Source organism: Vanessa atalanta, chromosome 14 (genome assembly GCF_905147765.1).
Source record: "Vanessa atalanta chromosome 14, ilVanAtal1.2, whole genome shotgun sequence".
NCBI lineage: Eukaryota > Metazoa > Arthropoda > Insecta > Lepidoptera > Nymphalidae > Vanessa > Vanessa atalanta.
Window position 1 is genome coordinate 6,464,626 of NC_061884.1, and position 14,691 is coordinate 6,479,316.

The 14,691-nt window shown below is 30.7% G+C and overlaps 1 protein-coding gene across 2 annotated transcripts in view; it reads right to left on the reverse strand.

The window, feature by feature from the left end:
- Positions 1 to 309: 309 nt before the first annotated feature.
- The window catches only part of LOC125068759 (semaphorin-2A), a 173,630-nt gene continuing 159,248 nt past the window's right edge, over positions 310 to 14,691 (reverse strand). For both annotated transcript variants that reach the window (XM_047678063.1, XM_047678062.1), the window contains 6 exons: positions 6,550 to 6,650; positions 5,927 to 6,099; positions 4,600 to 4,791; positions 3,332 to 3,469; positions 2,478 to 2,586; positions 310 to 1,903 (listed from right to left, as the gene is read on the reverse strand). In XM_047678063.1, coding sequence (XP_047534019.1) covers positions 1,847 to 1,903; positions 2,478 to 2,586; positions 3,332 to 3,469; positions 4,600 to 4,791; positions 5,927 to 6,099; positions 6,550 to 6,650 — 770 coding nt within the window. In that variant the 3' untranslated portion in view covers positions 310 to 1,846. The remainder of the gene's footprint in view (positions 1,904 to 2,477; positions 2,587 to 3,331; positions 3,470 to 4,599; positions 4,792 to 5,926; positions 6,100 to 6,549; positions 6,651 to 14,691) is intronic.

The window sequence follows — 14,691 nt, forward strand, 5'->3', positions numbered from 1 at the left end:
TTAGTAAAAATTATTGCTGTATTATTACGTCAATTATACGGTTGTACCGCATAAAGTCTATTTTACATTTTTATGGATTAAATATATAACTATATTCGTTCACGTCTAAGAACAATGGGTCATTTCATTTAAACTTTGAATGAATTATATATAAAATATAACCCGTCATAATTATATATCTATACTTAAATGGCAGTGGCAAAGGAATGTGACATCTATTTTAATCTACACTAAATCTGTGATGTTTATTGTAAAGTATTAATTCTGACATTAGAAACATATAATATTACTTTAAAAACGTCCTTATTATCTATACTTTTGATAATTTTGATTTTAAATAATATATTCTCGATTATAATACCAGTGTATGTTTGAGTAGACACTTAAAAATTATATCACCTAAACGAATTTCTTATATATCACAGGCTTAAATTATATTCATTACGTTTAGGGACGTGCATTCTATAGTACACTTACATTAGTAAAAGAATAAGTAACTATTTACACGAAAAGGAAAAAATAATGAGGCGAGCCACAACCCTCGGAGATTTGAAAACACGAAACGATACGTATTATTCACCCATTAGTCGAGCAGAGAGATAACTTCTCTTGATCATTTACTAACAAACTTAATTACAACTTGGATCATGATACATGGTTTGTTGTTATCGAGAAAAAAGCAAAAAGTTGTTTGAATAATTGTTGCTTTTACTTTTACATTTTAGTAAATGTTCCAAATTAATGTCGTTAATCAAATATCAAAATCGGACGTAGTGCATTAAAACTTTCAATATACTATGTAGTTAATTACATCGGGCATCAACCGAGCTTCATAACTGTTGAATTTATTTTACTTCACTTATTAAATCTAACGGTTAATTACCGCTCGAACACATTAATTTAAAAGGTAAATAATATGCAGATCGCTAGCGGAATAGGAAATAACGGGGAATAAATACAGTAAATAATAATGAAATAGCACTCGCTCACTACAGATATGGCTTATAGCAATTAATATTCGGTGATAATAATTTATCGTTTACATCCAAAATTAATTCCATTTTGATCGCTAAGAATTCTACTTATTCAACGAAAGAAGCGTACTTACATTACGATTTAGATAAGTCCTTTTTACATTCAATATTCCAACAAAGCAACGCACGACGCTAGGAAACTGTCCTTAATTTTAATAAATGAGGTCCATAATTTTTTTTTATCCAATCGCCTTCTCATGTTATGCTGTGTTGTTGGAAATGTTCTGTCACAAATCACGAGGAGTTCACAAAATCTAATGGGGCACTGGGTTCACGAGATCAATAATTCTGTACCATTAATTATCAATTTCTCTGTTATTTAACACTAAAGTTGTGATTCACTTGAGCTTTTATTCACTGATTTTATAGATAATTTCGTTACAATTGAAGCCAATTAATACTGAATTGTAATTTAATGATCCGCGTCTGGTCTTCTTGTTTATATTTAGTAACAAATCCGTGTATTGAGCTATTTTATTTAAATTAAATTTGATTGGTTTAAAATATTTAGTTTCAGTATAGTTTTTTTAGTAATTTAATTTTATATGGGGCACTTGGTTCACTACGCTGAGCTCATAATTATTAAACGTGGCTGGATTTTTTTAATTGAGTTATTTTGTTCGCTCTCACTGTATTTTTATAAGTTTTGGCATTAATGGGCCACTATGGTCATGAGCTCTCCACTGTTAATTGTGGATAATTCACGAGAATATGTTGAAGTACTTGAGGCCCGCTGAGACGTACGGCACTGGTATCGCTCCGGCGTAGTAGTTGACTGATTGAAACATGAGATAGGCGATGTTCAGAAGCTATCACACTATCTCGTTTGGATGAGTGTTCTGATTCGAGTCGTTCTGCCTCGAGCATTGCTGGAAAATAAAATAACCTAAATAATACAAGTTTTAACAAATTACCAGAAATAAAAAGTAAAATTCTTGTCAAGTTTTTATGTATTTGTATATGCTTAATTTTATATTTATCATTTTCGGGGGACATAGTTATAGTTGACATCGGAGTTAAAGTTATTGCTATAATTCGTATTGGATGCAGTGGTATAATCTCGAAATCTTTTTCTCAAGCTAACAAAGAGCCTTAGTTAGAAGTGAAACGTTTGAAGGCAGATTCATGAAGCCAATGCATATATATGGGTTATGATTTTATTTTTCTCGTATCTATACTATTCGTTATGCCGGTTCTATTAAAATTTATTATATATAATGGTTTAGGCTTAGCTTAGCTTACCAACATTATATCTTTTTACTTATATTTATTAAACATAGTATTTTATACGTACAGACGAATCGATTTTAATTAATTTACAGTTAAGTTAGTTTTAACTCAAAAATTCTACATAATAACTCATTAACGGCGTTTATGTAAAGTCAAACTTTCCTAATTAAAATTAAATCAATCAATGTTCTGGTAATGGAAACCTTAATCTACCTCTTGTTTTCTTTCCCAAGTCTTCATAGCCGTCTTGTATTTTTCGAATTCATGACACCAATTCGAGTAGATCTTCTGATATTCGTTACTCTTTTCCGGCGGTGAACATCTGTGAATTAATTTCATTTAGTAATTCTTATACACAAAATATAAATTATGGTTTTACACGTAGATTTAATCACTATTTGTATAGCTTACGTATGGTAAAATTGTCTACGAGGCGATATTCTAAAACCTTTTATAAAACGCGACACATTTTCGAACTCGCAAATATTTGACGTATAGGAACGATTTTAACGGTTCGTTACACGTAACTCAAAAGCGATCGGTTATCGGATCGGATTGTACAATCATGATTAGTTCATTATAGAAACTGGGTACCAATGGACCATGTTATTATTATTATTCATGATCATTATTTCGGCTTAACTTACGCTATTTATCGTGAAATTCTCTCTTGTTTCAAGAAGACTATAGATCCCATTCGATTATTATGAAACGGACGCAATATTTCGTCTCTGTCTGGAATTACTCGATCACTAACTTAAATAAAACTGTAATAAGTAATAAAATTAAACTTATTTAATCCGAAAGAGAAGTCTGATATGATAGGAGTTCGCGAGTAAATAGACAGAAGAGACATGCAACTTTAATTTTATTTAATAGAAGACCATTGACTGATTTACTCTACAAAATTGCCGGTTGCTTCGAAGCATATTCATGTTATATTATATGGGTCTTCATATTATTTTAATTTAATTTTGACGCGTTATACTAATGTAATATAAATCATAGCATAAACTGAGACGTTTACATTAACATATGAGTAATACCTAGATTACATTAATCTGTACCTGTGCGTATCTACGGTGATGTTGTAGGAGCAGAGCAGGGACCCGCCCAACCAGCAGTCGTAACGGCCCGCGTCAGCCTCCGTCACTGATATGATGAGCAGACCGTGCTCTGAGGTCTCGATGTACTTCTCTGGTTTACTAAAAACAAATTGGTACGATAAGCTATATTTTTTTATTGTCATTATGACGTCATACTTAGTGGAGACTAGATAGAGAAGAAGATATATTTCCTAATTTTTTATAGTTTGATGGGGTAAAAATCTGATACTACCGGAAAAAGATCAGACGTGGGACTAAAGGACTAATGTGCTTTCCAAACTATAGCGTTGCCTTTCTTGATTTGACCCCGAAACCTCATACTCTAGAGCTATACAAGCTAGCTACTATATCAACGAAGCAATTTTTCGAGTTCTGGACAAAAACAATATTTTTGAGGTGATATATGTATATACGAAGATTTTTTCTGCATGCTATTTCAATAAAGACATTGATATTGAAAATTAAAAAATAGGTTAACGAGAAGTATTCAATTATATGAAAAAATAAATAAGATCGTTGTTTACGTAATATAAGCAAACGTTTACTGGAAATAAACAAATACAATTCGTACATAATTGTCTTTTCTAAATCCTTTCGTATTTAACCTTAACGAATTTGATATCCTATTATCTGTGTTTTAAGAAATAATTACAGCTCCGCTAACGAAATAAACCCTCGCTTAAAAACGTAAAGGATAGGACTAGGCGAATGTACCAGAATCTCGAGTTTCCCTCTGCATTTTAATTACAGAGGAAGTGCGATAATGGTGGTTTTGGAAACACTTTAATTAATGTTGTTACACGCGTGTTCACTTCGTTCGCACAATTAATTGTTGTTATTTTTATTATTTTATTGTTCTTATTAAATTTATATAAACGTTGCAATGGGAAAAAGGCTTGCAAGTATTTTTTATATATGTTTCTCTTTTGATTTTGGAACTAAATCGTGCTAAATTACAATATCGAATTTTTGATCTTCTAATTTAAATCAATAGGTTATAATGATATTATTTAATTGTATATATTATTTTTAGTGATGATTTAACTTGAATTTATGAAAAGTATCCATCAAATTTAATAAAAATAATTTTGCAGTGTTGCACAAAGAAAAAAACATAATTATCTTTGTATAGATTACGGTTCTAAAGTATATAGATATTTTTTAATTAAACATATATATTTTGCTATGGTTATAAATTTGATGTTTTTTTTTTATAAAATTGAACTTACTTAAAAGTAATAGGATGCCTTCCTTTATCTCTGGAGTAGTGAAACCACGTGACAGCCCTGGGTTGCAATACCTCTGGCATCTTGACAAAGCTGCCGAGGTGCAGGCTCTGACCCCAAGTTGCCGACACGCTCTTGCGGGCGATGGACGAGTCACATATGTCTGCTGTTTCATTTGCTACGTCTTGTATTAACCTGTGGATTCAAATATAATGAAATATATCTATTTTTTTATATTTTGTACGTAAGTAGTTGCTTCGATCAAATATATAAAGTAATGTCCACGAATTCGTTTCCTTTGATTTGTTTATGTAGTTACGACACATATAAATATTTTAAGATATATAGCATTGAGCAACATTAATCAGAATTTATGCAATTCTAATGTTTGTTCCCAAATTAATATTTTCTAAAAATACACTTATGAAGGTATTGACGATAATGTGCAAAAGTGTTGATATCAAAATACCGCATTATCATTGAATTCAGTAGGAAACACAAGTGATAATGTGTCGAGTCTGAGAGCGAGTTTCGGCGTGCTTTGATTTCAGATGCTTACTGAACCTTGTCCACCACACTACTTGTCTAGTAACATAATCTTAGATTATAATTCTATTTTTGATCAAATATCGTACGGATATAGATATTTCACAAAATGTTATGTTCAAAATAGTTTACGAAAAAATATATATTTAGAAATAAAATATTTTAAAATCATAATAATAGATATTTTTAAGCTTAATACGGGTTTATATACCCTACTAAGAGATCACCTTAGTCCATGCTTGGCAACTGTGGAGAAGGCTGCGGTTAGGGAGATACAGATACTTACGATACCAAAGTTAGGAAACAGATATGACCACTTAAAATCACAAAACGCTTATAACCAATTTAAATTTTATGAATTTAAGTCTTATAAAAAAAATTGTGTTAAATAACAGTCTAGAATTGCACATTGCAAATTAATTGGACATTATTAGAGTGTGTTTACAATGGATGCCGTTTATTCAATGCATGGAGCACGGTCCAAAGTGTTGTCTGATTAGCTAATAGAACGTACCATAATATTATTAAATTTCATGATGCTCTACGGTAACACGTAGCAAGCTTTATTACGCTTTGTTGAATGTATAAATACAAATGTATGTATAGTTTATAAAATAAAAAGTAGCCCAAATGAAACAAAGGCAATTTAAACTAAGATATACAATGTCAAGAATATACAATGAGATGCTATTAAGGTCAAATATTCGTGTATAAAAATAATATTTTATTTGTTGAAGTTATGACATAAAAATAAAGCTCTCTGGAAAAAAAACAATCAACTTACCCCGGCATATACTCGCGACACACGCCAGCATCCCGGTCCCATCCACAGTAAGGATCGCGCGCGCAACGTACGCATGCATCGTAGCGGCGCGCGCACAGTGCCAGGCGTAGCTGTAGCACGCGTCGGTCTGACGCTGCGTACAAGGAGCCGTGCACACGGGATATCGCCATTGCCTGTTAGAAGTAACTTTATGATTTTGTTGTTTTTGTTATCTAAAGTAATTAGTTATTTTCGAAATATGTTGTTTTCTGGAACTCTATCGGTTGGTATTGAATATAATTTCCTCTGGGTCAATTTCAGCCAAGACTATACCAGAGGGTCTTGTGTTTGAAAATTTGATTAAGCTGATATAGGGTTTGATTGTTCATTAAATTCTAAGAGCAATATAACATTTATAAAAGATGTGACACGAGGTTATAAAATCTTAATAAATATTTAATACAAAAATATCATTAATAATAATTTTTCGTAACGAGTTGACTGTAATGACTAAAAATTGAGTACTTGTCCGAGTAAAAGCACTCGAAAATATTTTCGTCATCAATGTTAAAGTTTCAGCTTCAATTTTTATCACGTTCATACGTGAAAAGCGGGTGTTAAAATGCAATTTATTCTTCACATACCTGAATTGGTTCGCCGGGAGTAACGTCGAAGATGTCAAGTAAAGCTGACTGGCTGTCGCCGTTCCGAGTCCATTGCACGATTTTATGAATTTTACCTTCATCTGTAACAATCATGAATATATTGGAATGTCGTTTGACTTAATTCACTTAAATGTTATGAAACGTTGTTTTTAATTTTGTGTACTAGCAAAGTCATTTCGCGTTGGTAGTCTTTTAAAATGTCAATGTATGTCTACACTGTCATTGTTAAATAGTAATTATATTTCGCTTTTATATTTTATCTTTTGAAATTTAACATTACTGATTTTTAACATTACCTGCAGGCAATAAACTTTATGATTGAGTTCAATGATAGTTTTTATGATAAAAGGTGTTTTTCAAAAACGAGGCTCATTTTCTGGGCTAAAATACTTATTATTACTTCTTAGGCTCTAAATAATGACGTAGTAAATACAAAATTAAACAGGTAGGTTTTTTAAAGAACGTTTAATAAAATGCAATTTTTAAATAGGCCTGCTCGCGGCTTTGTCTTCGGGATTTTCGGGATAAAAGTAACCTATGTATGTGCTATTTCGGACTATAATAGATTTCTGAGCTTAATTGTATTCATGACTCATTAAGACGTTCTGGCGTGACTTAGTAACAAACATCCATTCAAACTTTCACATTTATTATATTAACGATTGTTTATAAACGAGTCCGAGAATTGTAATTCGATACTTTCAATGACATATTTTAATTAATAACAAGAAAATTGTCAGAGCTATGAACGTCATCTTACGTGGTTTAAATCTTTTTTGATCAGAAGATATAATGAAATAGAACTAATGTGTAATAGATCTGTAAAAGTGGAATTGAATGTAAAATCTCATCAATCATCTTAGTTTCGTGTTTATAAAACAACACATTACACAAAAACATCTCTGTTTGGTTATATATTATTATAACTGTATATACTTTTGGGTATAATAGATTGTAAAGCTATTTCTATTAAATAACAATTCTACAGAACTTCGTACCGTAATATAGAACAAAATATAACAAAGAAAAGCATCGTATTCTAGGTACAGCAACAATTACTAGTTAGAGTATTAAAGTGGTTTAGTTTAATGTTTAACATGAATAATAAGAAACATCAAAATAGTAAACCCCTTTTGATGTCCTTGCGTTCTAGATATAAAACCATCTTTGTATCTTTTCCATCCCTCCCATAAGCTCGTTCGTTGTAATTAGGTTTTGTGTAATTGTGGAGGCAGCGTCTAGCCGTAAGAGAAATTACAATGGTTCGTTACATCGGGGATCAATTAGTAAAGTCTGCAAGGCGACTGTTTATTGTGTGTATTATGCCTTTTGCCCGTAAGTAACGTAGGAAACGTTTGCCTTCAAAATACCCATTCGGAGTAAATTAATTTAGTAAAGGTATTAAGCTTTTGCATTTCTTTGTTTTAGAAGTTTTCAATGAAGTTTAGAAAACAAAGCGACTAAAGATAGCGAAGAAATTAAACCAACGACAATTATAATGAAATACACCTCGGCTGCTGTTATGACAAATAATATTTTATTGAGGTCTAATTCTAAAGCGTCAAACTAATAATCTATACAAATATTGTAAAGAGGAATGTTGGAATATTCGAATATGTTAATCTCTGGATTAGTAGGAATGTAGCTCATACGAGCTAGCTAGTTTGAAATTAATCTGGCAATTGTACGATATAAGTATCTAAGTTTAACGGTGGTAAGACTGATAGGCACACTTGGCTTCTAATATATGTAAATTTATAAGCAGTTTCATATCAATTAATAAAATATGTAGTGTAAATAGGATAATTGTCCATGGTATGATTTTGACGTATGACGTAATTCCCTTCTCGTGTGGGCCGCAGCAACGTGTGTATCATGAACGCGCCGTGCTTTAAAGTTAGCTAGCGTAAAGAACTACTATCCTGTTAATGACCCACGAATAATATCACCTACACCTTGGCTTTGTTCTTCATGTGTGTGAAGACCAAGGGAGCGCTCACAAGAAGAAAGTGTCTTCGAAGGTAAGAGCCCGGATTTTGAGATAGCAACTCCCTTTTTTACTCATCTTAATTTAGTCCACTTATTTCTCGAGCGTACAATATATATATTACTTTTTTTTTATAAATTGAGAATTTTTAAATTTCTGCTTTCTTAAAAAAGGCCATACAGCCGAACAGGCGGCGGCAGATAGCGTGCACGAATATCGCTATAAACTCAGTTTTCGATTACTTAGAATCAGTCATTGAAGCGTTTAACAAACCACAAGCCATTAAACGAGGCATGCAACGAACCAATCGCGATTGTTGGTTTGTTGCTTTTACTAAACATTGGCGAATGGTTTAAACCACGCCGACCCGCAACCGCGAACTGCACTGTACGGAACTTGATACCACAAAATCTGTTAAAACAATAGTTGACCATTTATTCTAACGACAGCTAGATCATTTGGAACTAATCAACAACAAAATTTGTGTTTGTGGTCATAGTTTATATCATAATCAAAAATATTTTACTTCATTAGAGCACCTACTTCTTGTAAGAATCTACATAATCAAATGACAAGAACACTCGAATCGTAATTTTCAAGATACAATATATTTAAAGTTACGACAGTTTGGGATGTAGATTCTATTGAGAAGAATGGACAAGAAATTCAGTTACTCCTTTTCATCAATCTCGTCTGGTTTTGAATCCGCAATCTTCACGATTAACGTGTTCTAGGAATTGAGCGATTTCCGCATTAAAATAAGGTAAGATTTTAAATTAACATGGTTATTTTTATTACTAACAGTATTTAAAACGGGAATCTACTACTATCTACGAATGTCTTATTCACGAGAACAAGACATTCGTAGATAATGTCGAAATATCGAGCTCCAACAAATATAAATAAAAACATGGTAAATATCCCGTTTTAAATACTGTTAGTAATAAAATAAGGTACTCTCAATATTCGAATAATAATAGTTATTTATGATTATATTAAAATACAGTATGGAGAGCAATTGTGTTTGATACGTGATCAGGGTAAGTGCCATCTCTATTGTTAACATAAGGTCGCAGAATGTAGCCTTACAAAACGACCATGAAATTAATATTCGGACCACGAATCATAATAGCTAATTGGATTAGACATGTACCAAAATTACCTAACACAGTTGCGAACAGTAATATACTGGGTACGTGTCATACTTAGGGTGATCAGCTTTGCAATGTTGAAGTAGGATTTGTTGAAGATGTTGGGCTTAATATTGGATTTTTGTCCAATGAAATTGTTACATTCTTTATGAAAAAATCTATTTTATTTTATTCAATGCTATCAAAAAAATAAGAATTAGAGTTTATATTTCTCATAATAAATGCACTCATTACATAATAATAACTTTATTATTTTTAAATTCAAATTATAATAAGATTAAATTAATGATATTTTTTTCTGATATTTTGTTAATATCAATTACTATTGAACGCATACATATTTAATTTGCTTAATAAAAATTAGCGAAAACTAAATAGAACGATTGCAGGACTCAGAGTTCTGCGATAATCCAGGTCGTATTTATTTCGTTCGTTAATATTAATATTGACAGATATTTATAAGTGCTTCTTATTGAAAATACATTATTTTTACGTAACTTTAAACTACTACATCAAGATACGACTTTAATTAATAATTTGTAATTTTCAAAAATTCGATTCCTTAAATTAAGATCACCATCCCTAGCGTACCGTCTGTTGTGATTGTACTTCACACTGCCATCCCAAATCTTCATTGCTATTGTGTTCGTTAAGTTATAGTAGCTGCGCTATAAATCAGTTATTGTATTACGGTCGTTCGTAATGAAGCATACTCTCGGTTGTGTATTGTGCATGCCCGACTTAGATCAATAGATATTAAATAATAATAACAAGATTATTTTCTATACTCTACAAAGATATCAATTTTACGATATGTGTAATATAAAAATATCTAAGGTGAACAATAAGGCGGTCTTATCACTAAGGAGCGATCAACAGACAATTTTATGATCTTAAAAAGAAAGTCAATATAAATTGACATGTAAGATCAAAATTGTATTATCACCGTTATAACGTTAATTACAAAGTAAAATAATAGTAATTATTATTATTGTATAGCTTTAGCAGATTTAGCCGAAATATATTGCCATCGGAATATACAATCTGAGATTTAAATCGATCTTAAAAATGTGTTAGTCGATAGACCGAACCTCAATCTGAATAATTAACTTCAACCTAAATCACGATATTTGTTAATTACATTTCAATCACTTTACTTTAAAAAAAAAACAAATCTCATTATTTAAACAAACGTTTTTTTTTTTAAAATTAATAAATAAATTAAATAAGTAATTTAAGACGTTAGAGTGTAATGCGTAAAAAATAATATCTGTGTTGTTTATTGTTTTGATAGGACAACATCAAAAATACAAAATATAAAATTATTTATTTTTTTTTAAATTACGACGTAGCAATTTTGTTTTTCCTTTTTAATTTTGAATAAACTATTAAATATATATAAATAGTTTGAGTTATATGCGATACACATCTGATATATATTAAAGTTAGGAATGGTTCGACGTCACGTTAGTTAAGGGAACAACTACAAGTCAGATTGACGTGAACAAGCACTAGCAATTATGTTCTTTGAATACTGAACGAAGTAAGTTAACATATAGAATTTTCGTACGCAAAACGCTTGACTGATTAAATTGCTATTCGAGAATGTAATTAAACAATTAAATATATTTAATAATTCATCGATTGCTTTGCATTCAAAGAGAAATATGAAGAGTATTATTGGAGAAATAATCTTGGCCCTGAAGGCACAATTAAACACTAAGGTAATAATAATGATATTGTACTTTACCAGGTACCCTTAGATTGCATGTATTCAGTATACCGTTTTTTTTTATTAATTTAAATTATTGTTACGCTTGTGAACAAAAATTTACGTTAATTTATTATTACAAGAATGATTTAAGAGACACTTAAAAATAAATACATTTGTCTAGTTGTGTTTTTAATTGGAATTATGATTAAACATTAATCTGTATACTACAATGCGTTGTCTTGCCGACTATCAAGTAAATCACTTTGTAGAGAGAATATGTTATTATGCGTTGCCGGGTATGGCCATAGCGGATTAACGTACTTAGTGTGCCTCATGAACTATAGCTAACAGACAATATCTGTAATCAAAATAAAACCTTATTAATTAATTTAAGCGTATTATAATAAAAATGAGAAGTCCTAGAACCTAACGGTGCTAATTAATATCTCATAGAGCCTGGTTTTACTTGTTTTATTTTTTCTAACATTATAAGATATTCCAATCCTTGATAATACATTTTTTTCATTTATTAGAAATTAAATATTCATTCCATAAATGATAAAGGAATTTTAAAATAATATAGAGATATTCTGTGAATAAAAAATAATCCAACGACTCAACCAAATATTTGAAATGAAGAGAAATTAAGATTCTTGCTGGAAAGTTTATGAACTGTCGTGCACAGAACGATACGATGTATTGAGACTGATCAGTTACATTGGACAAAGAAAGATGTCACGTGATAAATCTGGTTCCAACATTTTTTTTAATTAACAGAAATCAATCTAAAAAGATATTATAATTAAATTTTAAAAAATGATTATAACAGAGAAAAGGTCTTTAATATCTGACTAAGAGTTTTATCTACTTCGGAAGAATATTTAAAACTTATGCAGATTTTCTAACAATGTTTTTCATTTAATTGTAAATACGTATTTAGTACGTCTAACTTGCGATCTTCTTTTAAGCGGGCCGTCAGCACGAATATTGATAAAATGATAAAAAAAATCATTATATATTCTTTTATTATTTCCATTGAAGTTTTCTAATCTTAAGTTTCTGAAACGCTTGTCAAAGTTAGACTTACGAATCGGAGCAAATCTAAATATTGAACGCTCATTGGGCGCCTAATGCGTTATCGGCTGCCATTGACCAATAACGATTTAGATCAAAGTGAAATTAGTTAATTTGACATTGAACACGGTTTCAGAAGCAGAAGGTACGATTTGTAACATGTATGTATGAATACTATATATTTGAAGTCAACAAATTTTCCTAGTCTGTCGTTTAGTCTTTCATTTTAGTTATTTCTAACTTAAATGTATTTTTATTAAATTTGGTCGTCGTTAAGCAAGTCCTTGTCACCAAGTCGATGTAACACGTGATTATTTAACCAGATAGCTACCACTCATCACGTATTCTACCGACCGACACGTATTATAATATATTGTTGTGTTCCATTTTAAAGTGTGACTGAGCCAGTGTACACGGGCAGGCACAAAGGACATACTATTTTAGTTCCCAAAGTTGCTAGCGCTTTGTTGTTGATGATATAACTGATAGTTTATATTTCTTACATTACAAAAGTTTATCGGCGATGGTGATTTACTGTAACGTGCCAAAATTGTCAGTTTGCCTGCCTATTTTAAAAATCATTATCGAGCAAACATCAAAACCAAAATACTTTCGAGATTCAATTATAGTAATTCCATATGCAATTGAATGCGTGATTAGTATAGGGGTATAATAAAGGATAATGAGAAATACATTCAGGGTAATTGTGCCAACGTAAAGCTGCCATAGAAGGTAATTACCCGATACCTTAATATTTGGCCTTCGCTAGCGTTGTATAGATCTAATCATAGCTCAACCCTAATCACCGCCTTAACTGCGGAAAAGGCCTGAAATTAATATTAAATGAGCTCGTTTTAGTGTTTCCAAACAACTGAAAATAAGGTTTACAAAAGAATGTTAATTAATTGGATATTATGGTTACTTATTTAAACGTCTGAAACGGTACTTGTGGTTGACAAAATATTACGACAAGAAAATGTATCAAATGAAATAAAACTTCAAATACATACATATTAAATCATTGTTAACTAAAATTATTAATCATTGTTAACTAAGAATATTATGCAGGATTATACATATTTATATGTACTATCCAGTTCTAATTTTAAATAACGTACATATGTACGTATAAACATAACATTATATTGCAAATTTGAACAGATTTTCCAATAAATGTCTGAGTAGGCACGAGGCTTTCAAATTTAGTTGTAAGTTTGTTAACTACCTATTTTACATACATGGAACTTTCATTGACATTTCTGGCATAATGTATAAGCCTTGCTTCATGTGAAGATCAAGTTGATGCGATAATAGAGTACAAGGGAAAGCGTTCAGTGTATTTGTTAGTAAATACGCGAGGTCGTTTGGGGTAGGAGGCGCAATTCGAATCTGTTTATGGCAACCCTGTTACACGTTTTAAGCTTTAAGACGTGACATGTAGTAATGTGAACAAACAACAATTCTCCAATGGTAACATTCTGTGGGTATTTAATGAATAAGTTTGTTTAGAATGCTATAAAATCGTTATTTATTCCTTGCAACGCAAGTAAAATTACATGAGTCTTATTTAAGTAAACATTTAGGAAACATGGCCAAATATATGTTTTATACTCTTCTGTCTTGTATTATATAGTCTGTGGCTGACGAGTTCTGTTCGTGAAAGTATAATATTAACTTTTGCAAAGAAATGTAAATAAAACTATTTTTTAAAAAACACTGCCGTCGGCATAACATTTGTGTTTTTCTAGATTAAACAGTGTTATTTTTATGCATTTGAAAAGAACATTATTTAAATTGTTATATAATATAACTATTAGATTTCTTTTCATTTTCAGATCAAATTAATATAAAGGTTGTAAATAATAATATGTAGTTTATAATAGTATTTATATATGTTTTTTTGGGAGTAATTTTTAAAGTCTTTCCATTTTAAAGTAGATCAAGAGGAAATTGTCAACCCGAGCGCTGTTCAAGGTCAATGCTAAAAAAAACTATAATAAATACAAAATTCCGCATTTAAAAAAATGGAAATTTTACACCAAGAGAGTAAAGATAATAATTATTATTATAGTGTACAGATAAATATACAACAATACACAAAGGTATATGTGTGGAAAAAGTGATATATAAGAACAGGTTACCTGTTCATCACATCTATTTTTATATATTATTATAAGATAAACAATGATTTTTTC